At 50.9% G+C, this 19,212-nt stretch overlaps 3 protein-coding genes across 5 annotated transcripts in view; 1 reads left to right on the plus strand and 2 right to left on the minus strand.

The window, feature by feature from the left end:
* Macrod1 (mono-ADP ribosylhydrolase 1) overlaps positions 1-16,906 on the plus strand; it is a 156,159-nt gene extending 139,253 nt beyond the window's left edge. Inside the window, exons 6-11 of one of the 3 annotated variants that reach the window (XR_010063054.1) lie at positions 320-441; positions 524-554; positions 670-743; positions 1,024-1,105; positions 1,388-10,658; positions 13,801-16,906. Coding sequence is in view for 2 of the 3 variants with exons in the window: in XM_006230677.5 (XP_006230739.1) it covers positions 320-441; positions 524-554; positions 670-743; positions 1,024-1,105; positions 1,388-1,425 (347 nt within the window). In the remaining variant the exon portion in view is untranslated. Of the gene's footprint in view, positions 1-319; positions 442-523; positions 555-669; positions 744-1,023; positions 1,106-1,181; positions 1,217-1,387 lie in introns of all 3 variants that reach the window. The other 2 variants (NM_139337.2, XM_006230677.5) reach the window with 2 other exon arrangements.
* On the minus strand, positions 1,735-10,014 carry Otub1 (OTU deubiquitinase, ubiquitin aldehyde binding 1). The gene is made up of 7 exons (NM_001106332.1): positions 9,932-10,014; positions 8,106-8,167; positions 7,803-7,901; positions 3,507-3,625; positions 3,224-3,308; positions 2,909-3,103; positions 1,735-2,778 (listed from the first exon to the last, which is right to left on the minus strand). Exons 1-7 carry the CDS (start codon positions 9,987-9,989, stop codon positions 2,581-2,583), a joined length of 816 nt encoding a protein of 271 aa, NP_001099802.1. The 5' UTR covers positions 9,990-10,014; the 3' UTR covers positions 1,735-2,580.
* On the minus strand, positions 16,637-18,958 carry Cox8a (cytochrome c oxidase subunit 8A). The gene is made up of 2 exons (NM_134345.1): positions 18,786-18,958; positions 16,637-16,958 (listed from the first exon to the last, which is right to left on the minus strand). Exons 1-2 carry the CDS (start codon positions 18,897-18,899, stop codon positions 16,863-16,865), a joined length of 210 nt encoding a protein of 69 aa, NP_599172.1. The 5' UTR covers positions 18,900-18,958; the 3' UTR covers positions 16,637-16,862.
* Positions 18,959-19,212: the final 254 nt, after the last annotated feature.

A 19,212-nucleotide genomic window follows, 5' to 3' on the forward strand; every position in this document is an offset into this window, starting at 1 on the left:
AGGGGGCGTCTTAACGTTAAGTGTAAGGGCCTGGCCCCTCTGACACCCCAGACAGTAGATGGCAAGGAACTGGAGCTGCAGCAGGGAGAAGAGCTGGAGATCGAAAGGGCAATGTCCTGGGTTCGGTCCCCAGCTCCGAAAAAAAGAACCAAAAAAAAAAAAAAAAAAAAAAAAAGAAAGGGCAATGTCAAGGTCTTCCACCACTTAGCAGTGACATGCTGGTGGGCGGTCACTAGTGTGTGCTGCGAGGATGAGGTCCTTCTGGAGAGATGGCAGACGAGACCTAGGCCATCTGACTGAAGTCATTACCCTACCCTAGATGTCATCCACACGGTGGGGCCCATCGCCGTGGGCCAACCCACTGCCAGCCAGGCGGCTGAACTCCGCAGCTGCTACTTGAGCAGCCTGGACCTGCTGCTGGAGCACCGGCTGCGATCGGTGGTAAGAGTCAACTAGGGGCAGGGGCATCAGCGAAGGCCCCAAGTGATCAAGTCCCCATGTTGTCTTGTCCTCTCTTCGCTAGGCTTTCCCATGCATCTCCACAGGCGTGTTTGGTGAGTCTGGAAAGCAAGGCCTGGGGTGGGCAGTGCCTCCTCTCCCCACTCCATTCCCCTTCAGGGAGGTGGGCGGGGCGGGGCCAGACCTGGACTCACCAGACCCCGCCCTCAGGCTACCCCAATGAGGAGGCTGCGGAGGTAGTGCTAGCTACGCTGCGCGAATGGCTGGAGCAGCACAAGGACAAGGTGAGAGTCGTTGGCAGTGAGGCCGGAGCAGGGGTGCTAGCGCTGAGTTGACGTGGTGGGTTGGTACCTGCCCTCCCTGAGCCCACTGCCTAGGCCAGGCTTGTCGTGAGATGAGATGGGAAGGAGCGAGTGTGCAGCCTGAACCCCTTCTATAAATGGTACGGTGAATTCTCAAGTCTCCTGAGGTGAACAGTGCACCCATGGTAGTAGACACCCCGCAAGGGCGGGTACATTTGGGGGAGCACACAGTACCAGGACTGCGAGATTCTCCCTGGTACAGGTGGATCGGCTCATCATCTGTGTGTTCCTGGAGAAGGACGAGGGCATTTACCAGGAGCGCCTGCCCCATTATTTCCCAGTAGGTATGTGCTCTTGTTTTTCTCCTGGCCCCCCTCCCCCATGACCCCGGGGCATCTCTCACTGTCCTCTGCCTTCCAGCCTGAGGCTCCCACTGCCCACCCTGAACAGGACTGGTAAGCAGGGCCTGGCCTGGTGTGGCCGCCTTACACTACTAACCTGGCCCTCTAACACCCGCTCAATTTGCCATTGCTTACATCCATGCAGTGGGGCGGTGAAGGCAGGGAGGCGGCCCAGGGTCTTCCAGAAGTCCTCAATTCCCTTTAACCTATCTGCTCTGCCCTCAGACCCACCTGGGCCTGGAGGACCTCGTTCTCAGCTCTGAGAGGTCTCAGAAGCCTGCAACTTGTTCCAGCCTGGCCACAGCAGGGTTCTGCCCTCACCCCGAGCCTGTCCTGCCCTGCCTTTAAGAAGCCTCCTAATAAAGCTGTCTGGTTCAGCCCTCACTGTCTGGGTCTGGCTGGTACCCTCCTCTTCCCCACTTCCCCCACTTCCCCCCCTTCCCCACCTTCCCCGCCCTCTCCCAGAGGAAGGTAGCTTCTGGATGGGATGATGTCTTGGGCATCTTGCTTCAAGAGGCTCCAAAAGCCCTGGGTGAGCCAGGAGGGTAGATGCATGGGCCAGACAGCAGAGGCAGCGGCAGCAGCACTTCACATTTATTGAGGGCCTGCCCCCAAGGAGCTCACAGCCTGGGCTGAGACCCCACATGTGCTGGGGGTGGGGAGAAGGCAACGAGGCAGGTAATGCAGATATGGCCCAAGCAGAGGGGGTACAGAGCAAGCACAGGCAGGGGCTCTGGGAAACAGGTAACAGGCAAGCCCTACTAGAATGTTTCTCTCACACCAGGTCAGCTTCTCCAAGGGCCCACTGAGGATGCCTAGCTCCTCCACCTACTCTAGGCCAGTCTCCCCCCATAAGCCTCTCACCCCAGGACTCCTCAATCATGCAGACCCTGAGGGTGGGCAGAGAGGTGTGATCTGGGGCCCTGGCTAGAAGTGCTTTGAGTATGGAGCTTGAGAGCTCTGGTCAAGTTCCCAAGGAACTTCCCACAGTTCCCACAGGAACCCTGGGGAGGTTAAAGAGAAAGGGCAGAAGTATGGGTAGAAAGCAGAACTTCAAGAAGCCAGAAGGGGCCCATGGAGGCCTAGTCCCCTTCAAACATCTCCTGGCAGGAATGCCTGGCAGTACATAGGTGGAAGCTGGGGTACCTGTCTTAGGGAAAGGGACAGCCAGACACACAGCAGCCAGCGGGCAGGTAGGGAAGGGCAGCAGAGCAGGGAAACGCACACTCAGGCTCACCACCAGCATCCCCTTTAATAAAACATGGAAGGTTCTATGACAGGAAAAGGGAGGAGTGAAATATGACCATTTACAACCACACAAAAAAAAAAAAAAAAGAAAGAAAAAAGAAAAGAAAAAACCCTCTGTACATGTCTAGCGCCTGGCAGGGGAGGCAGGCAGGGCGCGGTAGGCCAGCCGGTCATTTGTAGAGGATATCGTAGTGTCCAGGTCGGTAGAGCAGGTAGACCTTGGGCTCAGAGCCCTCGGGGAAGACGTGTGGATTGGTGGTGCCGCCCTCGCCGCGGTCCATGTACTCCACCTGGATGGACACACTGAGGGCCTGGGCCAGGGCGATGATGTGGATGTGGTCGCTCTCCTTGCACATGGGTTCCACCTCCTGTGGCACAGGGGCAGGTCAGGCCTGTCCCAGGCCCCCTCCCCCAGGCCCCACAGCTCACCCTGGCATGCCCCACCCCGACACAAAAGAGAAAAGGAGAGCCCGGGGCAGAGTCGGAGAGGAGTGGCACCTGCTGGCAGAACTCCTTAACAGTCCGGCCACCCTCTATGAAGTGCTCGAAGAACTTGCTCTCCCGCTGCAGGTAGCCTGAGGTGAGCAGTCGCAGGTAGACCACAAGGTAGTCTGAGGTGCTCTGGTCGTTGAAGGAGGCCAGCAGGTCAGCTACTGAGGTCTGCTTCTCCACCTGCTCGATAAGGTCCATGAACTGCCCCACCGAGAGACAAAAGGTAAGATGAGGAAGACAAGTGACAAGAGGGCTCCCTTACCATATCCTGGAGAGCCACCCTTCCTGTTAACCCAGTCTGAGACAGGTGGGCTCACTCACTGTGTTGTGGAAGTCCTCGATTGTGAATTCAGTGAAGCCCTGGGACACCAGGTCCTCTTTACTCTTGGCAGACACGGCTTTGAACCTGTACGTGGGAAGGAATGGGAAGCCCATATGGGCTCCTCAGCTGGCAGAGCAAGGCCCTAGCCAGCCCAGTCCTCCCTAGACAAGGACACCCACCGAGCTCAAAAAGAAGCCCCCAAGCAACCCACTGATGGCTGGCCTAAGGCCCCGACTTCCTTGTCATCAGGAGAGGCCCAGAGCCCACAGTGGCTGTTCTCACCGCTGCAGTTCCTTGCTGTCATCGAGCAGTGCCTCCAAGTGGGAGAAGCCAAACGCTCGATAGAAGCAGTTCCCGTCGGGCCTGGTCTTCCGTATGTAGGAGTACTTTTTGTGGAGGTCCTGCAGAGGAGCAGCCCAGCTTAACACTCCCCAGCCCAGCAAACGGCCATGGCAGCAGGTGGCCACCAAGCTCCAGGTTCCCACCTCCTGGCTTCTGAATGGGGACACCAAGTCACCATTGGTGCAGAGTCCTCTCCTGGAGGCTCCTGGAAGCTATGCACTTATATGTCAACAGTTGTATGTCACCAGCTGCTAAGCCACATGGGTGACGCTGCTAGAGGTTGGCTTAAAAACAGGTAACTAAGTCTGTCCTTGACTAATTTCAGCTTTTATGGTCTTCAAATGCAAGCGTGACAAAGCAGGAGAACAGGACAGGCCACATCACCAGCTGCCCTGCTCAACAGGGCTCCAGAAACACAGGCAAGGTCTCCCCAGACAGTCGGAGAAGCTAAACTAGCTCCCCACACACTTTCACCTTCGAACCTCACTGGCTGCCCACAGCAGGGAGCTTTTCTGCTCCCCAGGACACTGACTCACTCCTAGTGCTGCTCGGTAAGCAAGCCTCTCACCCACCTGCACACCCCTGGCCCTGGCCACCTCTTGTGCCTGCACCTTCCTCTGATGACTATCTTCAGACAACTGTCAGTAATGAGTGTCCCTTCACACTGAGAACATGGCCCTGACATTTCATCTGCCACTAGGCCACCCCAATATTCACTACCAGCTCCCATCCTTCAGATTCAAGGACATCTCCCTACCAGTTTTGACTCCAGAGGCATATAGGATCCAGGTAGGCCTCCCAATACGAACGGAAACTCTTGTGAGAGGGAGGCTTTTATCTGGCCAAAGTTAGGAACAGCCTAGAGCTGCTGTTCTCAGCCTTCCCCAGCCTGGCCTGGGGAAGTGGCAGCATCTCCTTTTTACCTGGTGTCTCCCAGACCACCCCTCAGCTTTCTCCACTCTGAAGGGTACAGCCCCACCAAAGGATTCAGTAGCCTCCTTCAAGACACCTGCCAGTTCCAACGACCCAAAACAGGCCTCCTGCCTGCCCTATAAACACCAGAGGTCTGACAGTATCTTCACCTCTTAGTCACACATACAATATTTCCTTTCATTTTGGTTTTGAGAAGTCTCATTTTGCAGTCCAGGCTAGCCTTGAACTTGCTATAATATTGCCTCAGGCTTCTGAGTGCTGAAATTTCAGACCACCAAACCTAGATAGAGTTCCACCTTAGATGCTCTGCCTCCCTACACCTCCTCACCGTCTCAAACATCTCCACTGCCACAGCTGGCTTGCACCAACCTGATCTTCAACCCAGCTTCTAATTACCTCAGAGATGGCCCACTTCTGCCCTGTCACATCTACCAAACAGTAGATCCCTTAGGCTCCTCCTTCACACACCAAGCACCCAAATGCATCACTACACAGGCTATTCCTGGTCCATCATGCCTGCTTCCTGTTTTACTGCCAAAGCCCCTCACTATTCCCTCTTCCTCCACTGTCCCCTGAAACCTATTTTCACCCTGAAACAACAGTAACCTTACACCTAAGCCTTCTTCCACCCTGAAACCTGGAAAGAACCCAGACACTCCCAGGCCAAACTGGCTTTCATGGAGGCCCCAGCCTGCCCAGATGTCCACTTATTAAACTACCTCAAACCCTGCTACCTTTAGACACCCTGTCACTTGGCATCTCGCTCCTGTCCATCAAGTACATCTTTCATAGAGGCTCTTGCCCACTGCCCCTATTTAAAATACTCAGCAGGGCATAGATGCATATGTCTTTAAACCCAGGACTTGGGAGGCAGAGGCAGGAGAGTCTCTGGAGTTCAAGACCAGTCTGGTCTACGTAAGCAAGTCCAAGACATCCAGGGTTCTGTTACACAGAGAAACCCTGTCTTGAACAAAGAGAGAAAGAGAGGAAGAGAGGAAGAGAGGAAGAGAGGAAGAGGGAAAGGGGGGAGGAAGGAAGGAAGGAAGGAAGCAAGCAAGCAAGCAAGCTAGCTGGCTGGCAAGCTGGCTCAATGGTTAAGAGCACTGACTGCTCTTCCAGAGGTCCTGAGTTCAATTCCCAGCAACCACATGGTGGCTCACAACCATCTGTAATGGGATCTGATGCCCTCTTCTGGTGTGTCTGAGGACAGAGACAGTGTACTTATATAAAAATAAATAAATAATGTTTAAAAAAAAAAAAAAAAAAAAAAAAAGAGCACTGACTGCTCTTCCAGAGGTCCTAAGTTTAATTCCCAGCAACCACATGGTGGCTCACAGTCATCTGTTACGGGATCCCATGTACTCTTCTGATGTGTGTCTGAAGACAGCTGCAATGTACTCATATAAATAAAAATAAATAAATCTGAAAGGAAGAAAAGAAAGAAAGTGCAAATTCTCCCACTCCTTTATTTCTCTCCACTGTACTACCCATCTCTAACGACCAAATTTTGTGTGTGCGTGCGTGCGTGCGTGCATGTATATGTGTAGTGTTACAGGGTTGGGGCAGGTTTTGCTCTATTTAGCCCAGGTTGACCTTGCTCCTCTTGCCTCGTTTTCTCCTGAGATTAAAGACATGCTGTCCACCACACATACCTTTTAGTTTGTGTATCTCTTGCACTGCCCTGTCAGCATCACAGGAGCAGGACTGTGTTTCAGTCTGCAGTGTATGTAGCACCTCTACTGCCTGGCACTGTAACATGACCACTATGCTAAGGCTGCTCAGAGTCAGAAGCTCACTGGGCATACTGTCGGCACCCTGTAGAGGGCTCCTGTCCACTTCCTCACACCCTCACAAAGTCCACTCCGCACAGGAGCCAAGGACACACCCAGCCTGGTTTTGCTATCACCCAGGAAGAACAGGAGGACTTAACAGAAAAGAAGTTTAGGGGTACTGCAGTGCTTGGCTGTAAACAGCTCTCTTCAGTTTGCTAAATGACTCAATGCTAAGAACCGAGGGTGTCCTGTTGTTTTTACAGGGCAGCTCAGGAGAACAGGTGGCCCTGGATGACCATCACTCTAACTGGCCACATGGGAGAGGAGGAACCTATGCTTTCTAAGCACTTACCGGGCACAGCGGCACTCAATTCAACACCCTCCCTAAACTTGCCCCATGGGCTGAAAATAACTCTAGCCAGAGATCCAGCCTTGAACAACTTGTCACACAACTGCAGAGCACAGATCTACCGGACTCAAAAGTCAGGGCAGAGCCTTAACCCCCTCACATATATTCTGGAGAAATCCCAAATCCCTGAGCAGCAGGTATAAGCAGATCAGACTGCAGACAGCTGGTCTAGGCTGAACAGGGGTCATTTAGTTCACGCATTTCCCCTCAGGTGCTAAGGATGGAACTTAGAGCCTTGCAGATGCTGGCTCACCCTACTACTGAGCTGGCTGCACCTCAGCCCTACACAACATATTAAGTTCTGCCAACTGCCAACAGCTCAGAGTCAGGAAAGCTCATGAACTTTTGCTTCTCTGGCAACAGGGAAGTAACTGTGGACACTCACTACCGTGCCTGGCTATTGTGGAGCTATGATGCCCTCCCAGTAAACCTGTCAGGAAGCTTCCTTCTTGCACTGCCCCTGTAAGGGAGTTTATCTGCTTGGCCGCCTGAAGACTCCAGCTGCAAGTAGAGGCCATAAACACCTATGGTCTTTGGAGGAGGACTGGAGGGAACCATTTCTTAACCCTTCAGGCTGTCCACTAAATACTATTTTCACCCCAGGGTACAGTCCAACCTCCACTGCTCCCAGCCTCTGGGGTGACTGGTAAAGACTGCCTAAGTTTGTGTGATGCAGCAGGTACACAGAGAAGGCCTGTCGTTCACAAAGATCCAGCAGCCAGACTATAGGACGGGCCTCTATGACCAATCTACCCATCCCAATACCAGCGAGTTTGGCCCCTGGCTGGCTCCTGAGCTGTCAGTGCCCGCCCAGCCTGCACCTGGTCCCACCTGAGCATCACGTACCTCAACCTTACAGCCACCCTACAGGAAGATGCTTTCACTGTCCCTATTTTACAGATGAGGACACCCAGGGCTCAGAGACACTGAAGGACCTGTCAAGAAGACAGCTGCTGAGTGGCAATCTGATGTGAATGGAGGTCTCAGTCCAGAGGCTGCACACTTCAACAACTAGCAATAGGAGGTGTGCCCCCCCCCAACACCCAACCCTCTCAGACATTAGGCCTGACAAGAAGCAGGGCTGAAAGAGGCTCCCTCCTGCCCCTCTGGCCAGGATCCCACCTTGATCTTCTGTTGGTAAATGTTGTCATCCTCAGCATACTCCTTATACAGAACTGAGAGTTCCAGTCGCTCTGACACCAGAGGATTCTGCACAGCAATCTGCAGGGAGGCAGGAGATTGACTAACCCATGTCTAACACCTACAAAAGGGGTGCTGGGCTGGTCATCCAGTGGCACAGCAACCCCCATAAAAGCATGAAGTGCCTAAAATAGACTTGAGAGGGGAGGGCTTCAAAGTAGACATTAGGCCTCAGGCCCACAAAGCCCTCAGCTACTCCCTCCCCAACCTTCTTCAGCACCTCACCTCTTGCTGAATCCGGTCTTGCTGAGCCATAATGGCTTCATCATAGGCTAGACAGTTAACACCTAGAAAAAGGAGAAAAAAAGAAGTGCCAACCAAGGGTTCCTGTGGGGTCTGACTATCTCAACAGCAGGCAGCTTTGGCAGAACAGGTCAGGAATCTAAGAGCCTATGCCTTACACCCCACTGTGTATTCTTAGAAAAGTCCTTCCCTCTTCGAGTTCTCATCTCCTCATCTTTTGAAGGTAGCTGGATATGGTGTCATTTGGGAGGCTAAGGCAGGAAGACCACAGGTCTGTGTAGCCAATCTCTAAAAAGGAGCAGCTAAGCATCACAGTGCACGGCTGTTAAGTCCCAGCAATTGCAGACCAGACCAGGATGCAGAAGCCTAGGAATTAAGACATCAGCTCTGCAAATATGGCAAGCCTTTATCTTGGAAGAAAAAAATAATAGGGCTGGGGTTGAGGCCCAGTGGTAAAGATATATTTGTCCTGTGGGTATAAAGCCCTGGTTTCTATTTCTAACAACCTCAAGAAATAAGTAAATACAAATAAATAAAATGACAATGTAAAGATCACCCCCAAGCTCTCCTGCAGCTCCCTGCTTTCTATCAGCACTCTGTAGCATCTTGGGAATGCTCTGGGGAAGGGAGCCTCTGGGAGAAAGCAAGATGAAGGGGTGGTGCCCTAGGTAGAAAGTAAGCCTGCACTTTATTGAGACACGCCCTTTGTCCTTCTGTGGTCCCATGTATGCTCACTTTCCAAATTAAAGAAACAAATAGAGAAATGACTCCATCTTGTCCAAGGTCAAAGGTCATAATGAGCAAGTCCACATTTGCACAATTTCAGCCTGAGCTCTTGGACATATCACTTGCCACTTAACTATAAAGCCCTCTCCCCTCACTGGCAAAATGGATTAATGCCGTTACCTTGATCCCATCATCAAAATATGCTGGGATTGTGCCAGCAGCAACTACTACCTAAGCACTCTCTTGAGTTATCCATGGATTCAGGACGTTCATTCTGAAGACTCTAAGCAGCTACTGTAGGAGTCAGGAGACACTAATTCTAGTCCTGGATCCTTCTTAGATGTGATGGAGAACAATTTCTTTCTTCGTATCTGGGTTTCCTAGCCCTCAACCTCTAGTATGTAGTGTGGAGTTAGAGTAGGGTGTGCGTGTATTGGCTTTTTAAAGCCAATCCTTTGGGGCCTGATTATTCCAAGTTCTCAGCTGAGCTTCTCACCATGTCCTAAAACGGGACAACCCCTAGAGCCCAAGTTCTCGGTAGACAGGGAGAAGGTGTGACCAGTTTTTGTTTTTTTTGTTTTTTTTTTTAAGGACCAGGGATCTAGGAAAACAATGCCTGTTCAAAGGAGCCGGAAGGCCAGAACAAGCTCTAAGGAAAAGGGCCGCCAATGGCATCCAGAACGGCCCACCAGGGACTTCGTCCTTGGAAGCCCGGCGTTACTCAACGCCTTTCAGCAGCTCCGGCAAAGGCGGGCCGGGCCTAGGCCTCGGCTAGACTGCGAGGACTCAGGCGGGCAGACTGCGGGAGCCAGCCGAGGCCGCGGTACCGGCGGAGGCGGGGCGGTCCAGGCCCCGCCCCAGGCGTGCGCGAGAGGCCGAGCCCGGGCCCTGGCCGCCCCGCCCGGCCGGGGGTCGCCGCGGCCCTGCTTCCATTGTGAGGGGGAGGGGAGAAGACGTGGTGAAGGGCTCCGTCGCACGCTACGCCCAGTCCCCGGGGCTCTGCCTCCCCGAGCTCCTCGGGAACGACCAGCCAAGGCTTGCCCCCGCTACCCCGGGCAGAACATCCTTCCCTCCGTTCGTACCTTCGGAATCGCTGCCCAGCGGCTCCTGCTTCTGCTGCTGAGGTTCCTCCGCCGCCATCTTTAAACAGCGCTGCACTGGCGATCGCTTCCGGGTTATTAATTGCCCTCCTCCCGGAAGGGAGCCCCTCCTTGTGGCCCCGCCTTCGCAACGCCCCTAGCAACAGGCTCCCTTTGGCGGTTGTCAGGGCCTGGGCTGCTGCTGCTGCCCTGGGGAGCTTAGGGGCTAGAGTCCTCGGGAGAAGCGGATGGACCCAACGCACGCTTCCACACTTCCACTTTCCCAAAGGTCCTGGGGTGCTAAGGACCTCCTTGAGTCACTTCTGTTTTCTGTATACTGAAGTTTGAAACGCAGGTTGTGTAACTGAGATAAAGAACAAGATGGAATTAAAGACACTAGAAGGTTGATCACAGCTGCGAATGCATTCAAGGTACTGGGCAGTAGCTGCAGTGCGGAGCCACTACAGGAAGAGGTGACAACCTTCTGACGCCCTTCGGAGCCCCGAAATCGCGGCCTCTCGCCTCTGACCACTGAGCCTGTTCTCTACAGGCTTTGAAGACCTGTTTCCAGCACGGAGAGCATCTTCCTTTGATATCAAAACCAAAAGCCTCGACCTAACTTTGGCTATATGTCCTCCTATCTGAGAAAGCAGAGCCATTTAAAAGCGTGGACTTGAGTCCATAATGCGAACACGTGAAAGCTGGAGACATGGAGGGTCAGGAGTTCAAGGTAATCCTGGAGTTTCAGGCAAGGCTTGGTTGTTTTGTCTCAAACAAAACCTGTGCCAAAAAGTGGCCGTCCTTGCTAACTTTTGCCAAAGCTACCTATTTTCTTTGGGTTATGTCTCCATTCTGAGAAATGGATACTCCCATTTGCAGGTCCTGTGTACCCAGAAAAGCAAACACCAGCGAGTTTGCAGGAGAAGGCATTTACTTCTTGATAGCACAGCTATAGCTAGCACTGAGCCACAGAGACTCCTTTTACCCTCCAGAGTAGAGGTCCTTGTCCTGACGAGTCCCAACCCCAGCTCCTATATGGACTCCTTAGTCCAGGAAATAGAGGCCAGGGTGGAAAAGCTCTCTTCAAGATTAAGAAAAATCAAGTACAGGCTAGGCATGGTGTCTGCCATTAATTCCAGTACTAGGGAGGCATGTGGATCTCTGAGTAGAGGCCAGCTTGGTCTACAGAGTGAGTTCCAGACTCCAGACTAAAGAGAGAAACCCTGTCTCAAAAAAAAAAAAAAGAGTGGGGAGGAGCCAAAAAGAAATCGTGTCCTTTGTTATCAGCTATCATTGGTATTGTGTCTATAATGTGTGGAAGGCTGTGTGTGCCGAGGTGCCTGTGGAATAGAGCACAACTTTTATAGAATCCGTTCTCTCCACCTTTATATGGGTTCTGGAGGTGGAACGTAGGTTTTCAGGTTTGTATGGCAAACACTTTACCCATTGAGCCATCTTTCCAGCCCTCCTCTTTTATTTATTTTTTTTCTTCAAGATTTATTTGTGTATGTACATGTACCATATGCATGACTGGTGCATGGGGAGGGTCGAGGTGGAGTTAACAGTAGTGTGAGCCACTCGACCTGGCAGTGATCCTTCTATAGTGAGAAATTGGAAACCAGAGCCTCAGTTTATAACTTTTTGAAAATGTTCACTTATGGGGCTGGAGAGATGGCTCAGCGGTTAAGAGCACCGACTGCTCTTCCAGAGGTCCTGAGTTCAAATCCCAGCAACCACATGGTGGCTCACAACCACCTGTAAAGAGATCCAATGCCCTCTTCTGGTGTGTCTAAGACAGCTACAGTGTATTCATATATAATAAATAAATAAATCTTTAAAAAAAAAAGAAAATGTTCACTTATTTATTTTATGAGTGCTTTGTCTTGATGCACACTGAAGAGGGCATCAGATCTCATTACAGATGTTTGTAAGCCACCATGTGGTTGCTGGGAATAAACTCAGGTCTTCCGATGAGCAGCCCACTGAGCTATTCGGCCCCCAATATATATTCTATATTCTTTTTTTTTTTTTTTTTGGTTCTTTTTTTCGGAGCTGGGGACCGAACCCAGGACCTTGCGCTTCCTAGGCAAGCGCTCTACCACTGAGCTAAATCCCCAACCCCCCAATATATACTTATTAAACATTTTTGTCTGCGTATCAGTATGTAGGAGGGTCAGAGGACAAATTCTCTCCTCCTATCACGTGGATCCACTAAGCATTGCACCCTCTGAGCCCTCGCCTCTTCCCCTAATCTATAACTTCTCTTAATAGCATCTTTGGCATCTGGTTTGGGGGTTTGGTTTGGTTTTCAAGACAGAGTTTTTCTGTGTAGCCCTGGCTGTCCTAGAACTCTATAGACCAGGCTGGCCCCGAACTCAGAAACTCACCTGCTTCTGCCTCCTGAGTGCATGTGCCATCACTGTCTGGCTTTACTGTTATTGTTTTGTATCAAACTTTCTAAATGATTCCCAGGTAACTTTGGTTTTTTTGTTTTTTTAAGATTTTTTAAGAAGAGGGCATCAGATCTCATTACAGAAGGTTGTGAGCCACCATGTGGGTGCTGGAATTTGAACTCAGGACCTCTGGAAGAGCAGTCAGTGCTCTTAACCACTGAGCCATCCTCCAGCCCTATTTAAACCTTTCTTAAGTTGCTTTATTTACTTAAGAGATCAGGATTGAACCCAGGGCTTCTCAAACACTACGCTCATGTTCTCCTGCTAAATCACATTATCAGTCAAATCCTTGCTTTCATTTTCTATTTCATACGTCCAGGTTGATTTCCAACCCATTCCTGAGTGCTGGGGTTACAGATGTACACGACCATGCATGGCTTGCTTTAGCTCTTGTCAATGCCCGTTTATCTGGTGGTTAGCAGCTATTCTCTTATTCCCAAACCATCTGTCCTGCACCTTTCACCACTTCCTATCTTCTGACATCCCTAAGCACATAAACCTCACTTGCAGACTCGCCAATAATCCCTGGCACATCCTGACACGCTGTCCCTGCCTCCCAATTCACAAATCCACAAATGTCCGAAGTCAGTGACAAAAATAGGCAACACAAAGTTGGGCTGCTGGCTCAGATCTGTAATCCCAACACTCAGGATGCTGAGACAGGAGAATTACTGAGTCCTAGGACAGTCTGGCCTACAGATTTAAGCTCTACCCCAGCCAGGATAGCAGTGTCAACACCTTTATCAAAAAGATTGTCATAGTGGGGGGGCTGGAGAGATGGCTCAGTGATTTAGAGCACTGACTGCTCTTCCACAGGTCCTGAGTTCAATTCCCAGCAACCACATAGTGGCTCACAACCATCTGTAATGAGATCTGATGCCCTCTTCTGCTGTGTCTGAAGACATCACATACATAAAATAAATAAACCTTAAAAAAAAAAATCGTCGTAGTGGCTGGGAAGTAGCTCAGTGGGTAGTGTATGCCTCAAAATCCTGAGGACCTGAGCTTTGATACCCAACACCCACATAAGGCTGAGTGTGACAGCACTGGAGAAGTGGATGCTAGTGGATCCTAGATCTTGTTCGGCCAATCTAGCCAATATGGCAAGCTTCAGGTCCAATGAGAAACTAGGCCTCAAAACATAAGGTGAAGAGTGATTGAGGAAAATGTCTTATGTCACACACATACTCGGAGAGAGAGTCACCCCATGGGCTAGAGACATAACTCAATGGGTAGGATGCTTGCCTTATTTTATCCCCATTACCACACAAAAATTGAGCATAGTATTGTTGCCTGCCTCTAACTCCAGCTCTCTGGATGTAGAGAACCAAAAGTTGGTGGTCATCTTCAGCTACATAGCTTGAAGCCAGGCTGGAGTATATGAGACCATGTGTTAAAATAAAATAATTTCCAACACAGGTGGAAGGGTTGGTGGCTGACAGCAGGCAAAGGAGCAATATGGCACAGAAGCAGCCCATCTGTGTCCAGAGTTAAGGAGCCATGAAACCTCAGCCACAGAGAAGCAGCCTCTCCAGGGGATGAGGCCGTGTAAGTGACCAGGACAAAAGGGACATGGCCTTGGGAGGGTAGGCTCTCCTTTCTGGGGTAGACTTGTAAGTTTCACAGGGCAAGAGCAGGGTCATGTGGGAACCAGAGAAAAACCAAGTGAAGCTGTGCCCTTGTGCCCACAAGGGTCTTGGGATGAAGTGAGCACTGCACAGGCCATGCCTGCAGAGCTGAGCAGGGCTAGATCATGGGCAGTTCACTGAGTTGACAATGGCCTATAGGATCCCAGCCACTGAAGCAGTGGGGAGTGGAACAAGGGGGCATGAGATGAGTTCTTCCCACACTCCTACTTGGAGACCCACTTGGAAATGTCATACATGCAGTTCACTGTGTTGTCCAGAGGTCTAACCAGCTGGTACAGCAGTCCTGATGGCACATGACCCAAGAACTCAGCTCTGGAGATGAGAACTAAAATCCAGGTGCCCTTAGGCTGCGTCCTCTCCAGAGGCTGAGAAGGAATCCATCTCTTCCTTTCCATGGGCTTGGCCAAATCCAGATCCTCGTAGCTGCTGAAGTCTCCCAATCCTTCAGGCAGTAAACTGAAGGCTGTTTTCAGCTTCTGGCCACAGCATTCCTTAGCTATAAAGTGATATCCAGCAAGGATGGGCTTGTTTGCAGGGCGTGCCTGGTGACCATATTAGGCTAACCAGATAATCCAGGATAATCTCTCTTCAAGGCCTCCAGAACCTTAATCACATCTGCAAAATCTTCTTGGCCATTTAAAATAACTCCATAGGCTCTTGGGATAAGAGCTCTGACATTATCCTGCCTGTCACATTATCTTTATTTTGCCACGCCAAAAATTGAAACAAGATTGAATGACTTGCTAAGGTCACACAGGAGTCTCCAAACCCTCAGCCCAGCCCATTATACACCAGACAAGACACAAGATACGGCTCAGAGCACAAAGCCTAACTTTGTAGGACACCATTAAGGATAGATCCCTGACTGGGTGAAAGAAAACCAGTGAAAAGTGAGATACCAGGTCTGTGAGGATGATTCCAACCGTAAGTCAGTGGGAAATCCTAAGTCCTCCTTCAGTCTCCAAGCCTATTGCCCTGCCCACCCCCAACTCCTCCCCTGAGATGTTAAGCCTGCTTAAGGGCTCAGACCAGGATCTGGGAGCTTACAGCCACTTGGCTTCCCTCTAGCCTGAACTGACTGAAGATAGAGCTCTGGTTTTGAGCAGTTCTTCTGTGACAGGGTGTCAGTCATCTACTTCTTGAGTTCCAAAGGCACAAAAATGGGAAATAACTAATCCCTGGCAAAGCAGTGATGTTACCATAGAAACTGGAACAAAACTCTTCCAGTATTTCATGCATCCTCGCTTCAAGGTAGCCGTGGTTCTAAGGCATAATCTGCATGGACAGAATAGGTCCACACAGGTGAGCCCTCTTCTGGCAGCAGAGGCCTAGCAAGGAAGGCCCTTGCTACCCCATCCACCACCTTCACTTCAAGGTCAAGAAGCTGACTGACTTCCGGCCTTCTCCCCACTCTGGGAGCTTCAGTGAGCAGGAAAGGGTCACAGTGTGAAGGAGACAACTATGAGGCCACTGGCAAGAAGCTGCTTTTGAGGTCATCCCTTCATTTTTATAATTTATTTGGGGGTTTGTTTTTTTTTTTTTTTTAAGTGATAGTGTCTTACTGTATACTCAGGCTGGTCTGGAAAAGACAATCCTCTAGTATCCAAGTGCTGGGTGTGCCACCACACTGCATCCCTGAGGTCCAGCAGCAGCATCCTTCCTCCTGGCTGGTATCCCAAGCTGGGCCCACCTCGCAGCATTCCTCCCACTCTGACAACAGGTTCAGGAGGCTGGTCCACAACTCCTTCAATCTTAGACACCAAAGTTGGCTTGTGTTCAAGGAAACAGCCCCTCAGAAAGCAGGGAGCCCTTTCCTACCCTTAAGGAAGGATCCTGGTCTTGGATGTAGAGGCATTACCAAACATCAAGCAGAAAAGCCAGAGGAAAAGGGCTGACGCTTCCAGAAAGAGGGCATTAGAAAGCTGTGTGTAGGGCCTCAGCTCTCACAGCAGCTGTTCCAGCCTCATGGCCACAGGGAATACTTAATGGAGCAAACCATGAAAAGTGAGAAAAAGCCATTTCACTCTCTGGGGAGCCGGGGAGCCAGAGTGCTGTTCCTCACAGATCCTGACAGGATTCCAGCTTGGCAGGCATTGCTTCATACATACCACATGGCTAGAGAAGCCATCTGCAGCACCCCCTGTCCCTTCCCCAGGCTCCTCCCCAAAAATACTGAGGAAGTACAAGAAGACCACTCAGCTGCTGAGCATTTGCAGAGCTAAAAGAGGCCCCAAATGTGACATAAAGTGGTAGCAGTGCCCAGCATAAACGCCATGGGTACCACCACACCCCTACTTGCAAGATACCGCACATGGACATCCAAACCAGGAAAGATGCTTGATAAAGGATCCCAGCTACAAATCTGGCCTATCCATGCACACATGCCCTTACGGGAAGCCAATGAACTCGGCAGGGATAAGCATCCATGGTTTCCAGAAGCTGAGTCATGTAAGTGAAGGGGAGCAAAGCTGGCACACCTAACAAACCTTAGACAGCACTGGGGCCTGTACCAGCCACATGTCCCTCGGTGGACCCCAATCCAACGCCATCCTCAGTTTGTGTGGAAGCAGAAGCCCAGTGCAGGAGGACATGATGTATTTCTGGAGCAAGGTTTAAATAGACTTTATTGTTACAAAGGGGGACCCCATCAAGCAGAACCAATATATGTGGTCCCAGTTGTCACCATGGAGACATCGAGAGGTCATGATTGCAGAAGAGGTGACTGGAATTGAATAACATGATCCCAGGGTAAGCCAGCCAGGAATGCAGGAAACATGATCAAGGTGGGCTGGCAAGAGTGGTCTAGTCAAAGGATGAGGGAAGACGCTCCCTTCACTCCCGCTTCTTGTAGCTTTCCAGGTGTGACAGGACCCAGCCCGCAGGTAGAAGACAACACACGAAGCAGGAAGTGAGCCCAATGGTGATATCCTACATAGAGCACAAGAAAGAAGGATCCCTCAGGGCAAGGATTCTGTAGGCACTTCAAGTTCTGGTAGTCCGTAGGCATGGGGAAGCCCTTCAGTGAACTAGACTAGGCAGAAAAAGTCCAGCAGACCCACACTAAAGAAAACTTGGGCCTGAGGTCAATCCCCAGCACATAAGAGGGAGACACAGACACAGAGAAGGATGGAGGGGACATTGTGTCAAGCCCATTTCAGCCTTGAAATAAAGGTCCTTGGTTTTTTAAAAAAGATTTATTCATCTGTTGGGGGAGGGGTACACAGGCAGGGGTCTTACTATGTAGCCCACCCAGGCATGGGCTTGAACCTGAGATTCTCCTGTTCCAGATGCCCCAGTCCGGGAATTGCACTCACATACCACTATGCTTAGTGGTGTATGTGGGGGCAAAGGCCAGAGCTTGATGTCTGGCATCTCACAGAACAGCTCTCCAGCTCAATTGTTTTTGAGACAGGTTCTCTTACTAACCCTGAAGAGCTCACTGTTTTGGCTAGAGAAGCTGACACAGTGAGCTCCAGGGAGGCCCCGCCTCTCCCCTACCAGCACCAGGCTAAAGACTAGCTCCTGCTACGGGGCCAAACTCAAATCCTCATGTTTGTCAGGCAAATACTTAACTAGATGAACCACTTCCCTGTGTCCTTGTTTTTTTGTACAGTTTCTTTGTTTTTTGTTGTTTTGTCTGTACAAAACAGGGTTTCTCTGTGTAGCTCTGGCTATCCTGGAACTTACTCTGTAGCCCAGGCTAGCCTTGAACTCAGAGATCCACAGCCTCTGTAGCAGAGGTGCTGGATTACAGCACGGGCCACCACTGCCCTGCTGGGTTTTTTCCATCTTTTAAAGATGTGTTTTAAAACATATATTTTAAAACACATCTATATTTGTGTGATGCATGTGTGAACACTGATATGTGTTTACATGCTTGCCCAAGGCTAGGAGAGGATGTTAGATCTCTTCCACCTGGAGTTACAAGCACCTGTCTTGTTACATGAGTGCTGGGACCCAAACCAGTCTTCATGAGACTATGCAACAAATGCTCTTAAGTGTTGACCCACCTCTCCAGCTCCAGCTTGTTTTGAGGATCTCCTTATGTTGCCCAAACTGGTCTGAATTCCTGAGCTCTGTCTTCATGCCTCAGCCTCCCACTAAATGGGAGTAAGAGAGGGCATGACTTGGTTGTCACTGTTTCTTCAGTGGCAATGCTTTGGTACTACCCCTAACTTAATGCCCAAATGTCTGGATTCAGGACCCATTGTCACTTAAAACAAAAGAGCTCAAAAAAGCGAGTGATGAGGGCCTGGGCTGCGGTGTAGCTTTTTTGAGGGAGTACTTGCCTAACACAAAGCCCTGGGTTTGGTCCCCAATACCACACAAACCAAAACTGGTGGCACATAACTGTAATCCCAGCACTAAAGAGATTAATCGGTTCAAAGTCAAATATGGCTAGCCTGGGCTACATGAGACCCTGTCTCAATAAATTAGTTTTGAAAGTAAAAATTGTCCTAATATCTAAATGGTCTTACATTTCTGGGAACCCCAAAGACCTGGTGGGTACTCTGCACCCTGCCAATTACTAGGCATTTTCTCCCACGCAAAAAAAATTAAAAAGAGAGACCGGTTTAGAGAGGCCGAACAGCGAGTAAACTGACCGGCTGGCAGTGCCAGGAACTTGGGAAAAATAACTAGGGTTTAGGAGCAGTCGAGCAACTTGTCTCATCCACGCCTTGCAGACAGGCCCAAGCCAATGTCGCAGGCTACCCCAGTTCGCCCACCTCCCCGCTCCCGCTCCGTCCCGCTCACCAGGACCCCGAGCTGCTCCCGCGGCGGCTTCGAGTGGACCTGAGCCCGCGGCACCATAAGCCGCCGGGCCGGGCCGGTCAGGCTCCTCAGCAGCAGCGGCGTCAGGGAAGACATGACGGCGCGGAGTGACCAAGGACAAGGACCAGCCGAAGCCCAAGGTCAGGAAGTCAAGATGGCCGCAATAGCCGGAAGTTCCGGCGCTGAAGTTGATAGACGCCTCAGCCCGGAAGTATTTCGGAAATGACGTCAGGACAAGTCCCTGGCCCGCCTGGGCTGTTTATGGCGCGCTCCTTGAAACTACCAACCAACTTTATCCTACCACAGATGGGAGGAGAAATGAGACACTTTTGTCCCGCCTCCACTCCTCGAGAGTGACACGTATAACCACCCAATCACACAACCGAGAAGTCTATTGAGTTCTTAACTC

The sequence above is a fragment of the Rattus norvegicus genome, chromosome 1 (assembly GCF_036323735.1).
Source record: "Rattus norvegicus strain BN/NHsdMcwi chromosome 1, GRCr8, whole genome shotgun sequence".
Lineage (NCBI taxonomy): Eukaryota > Metazoa > Chordata > Mammalia > Rodentia > Muridae > Rattus > Rattus norvegicus.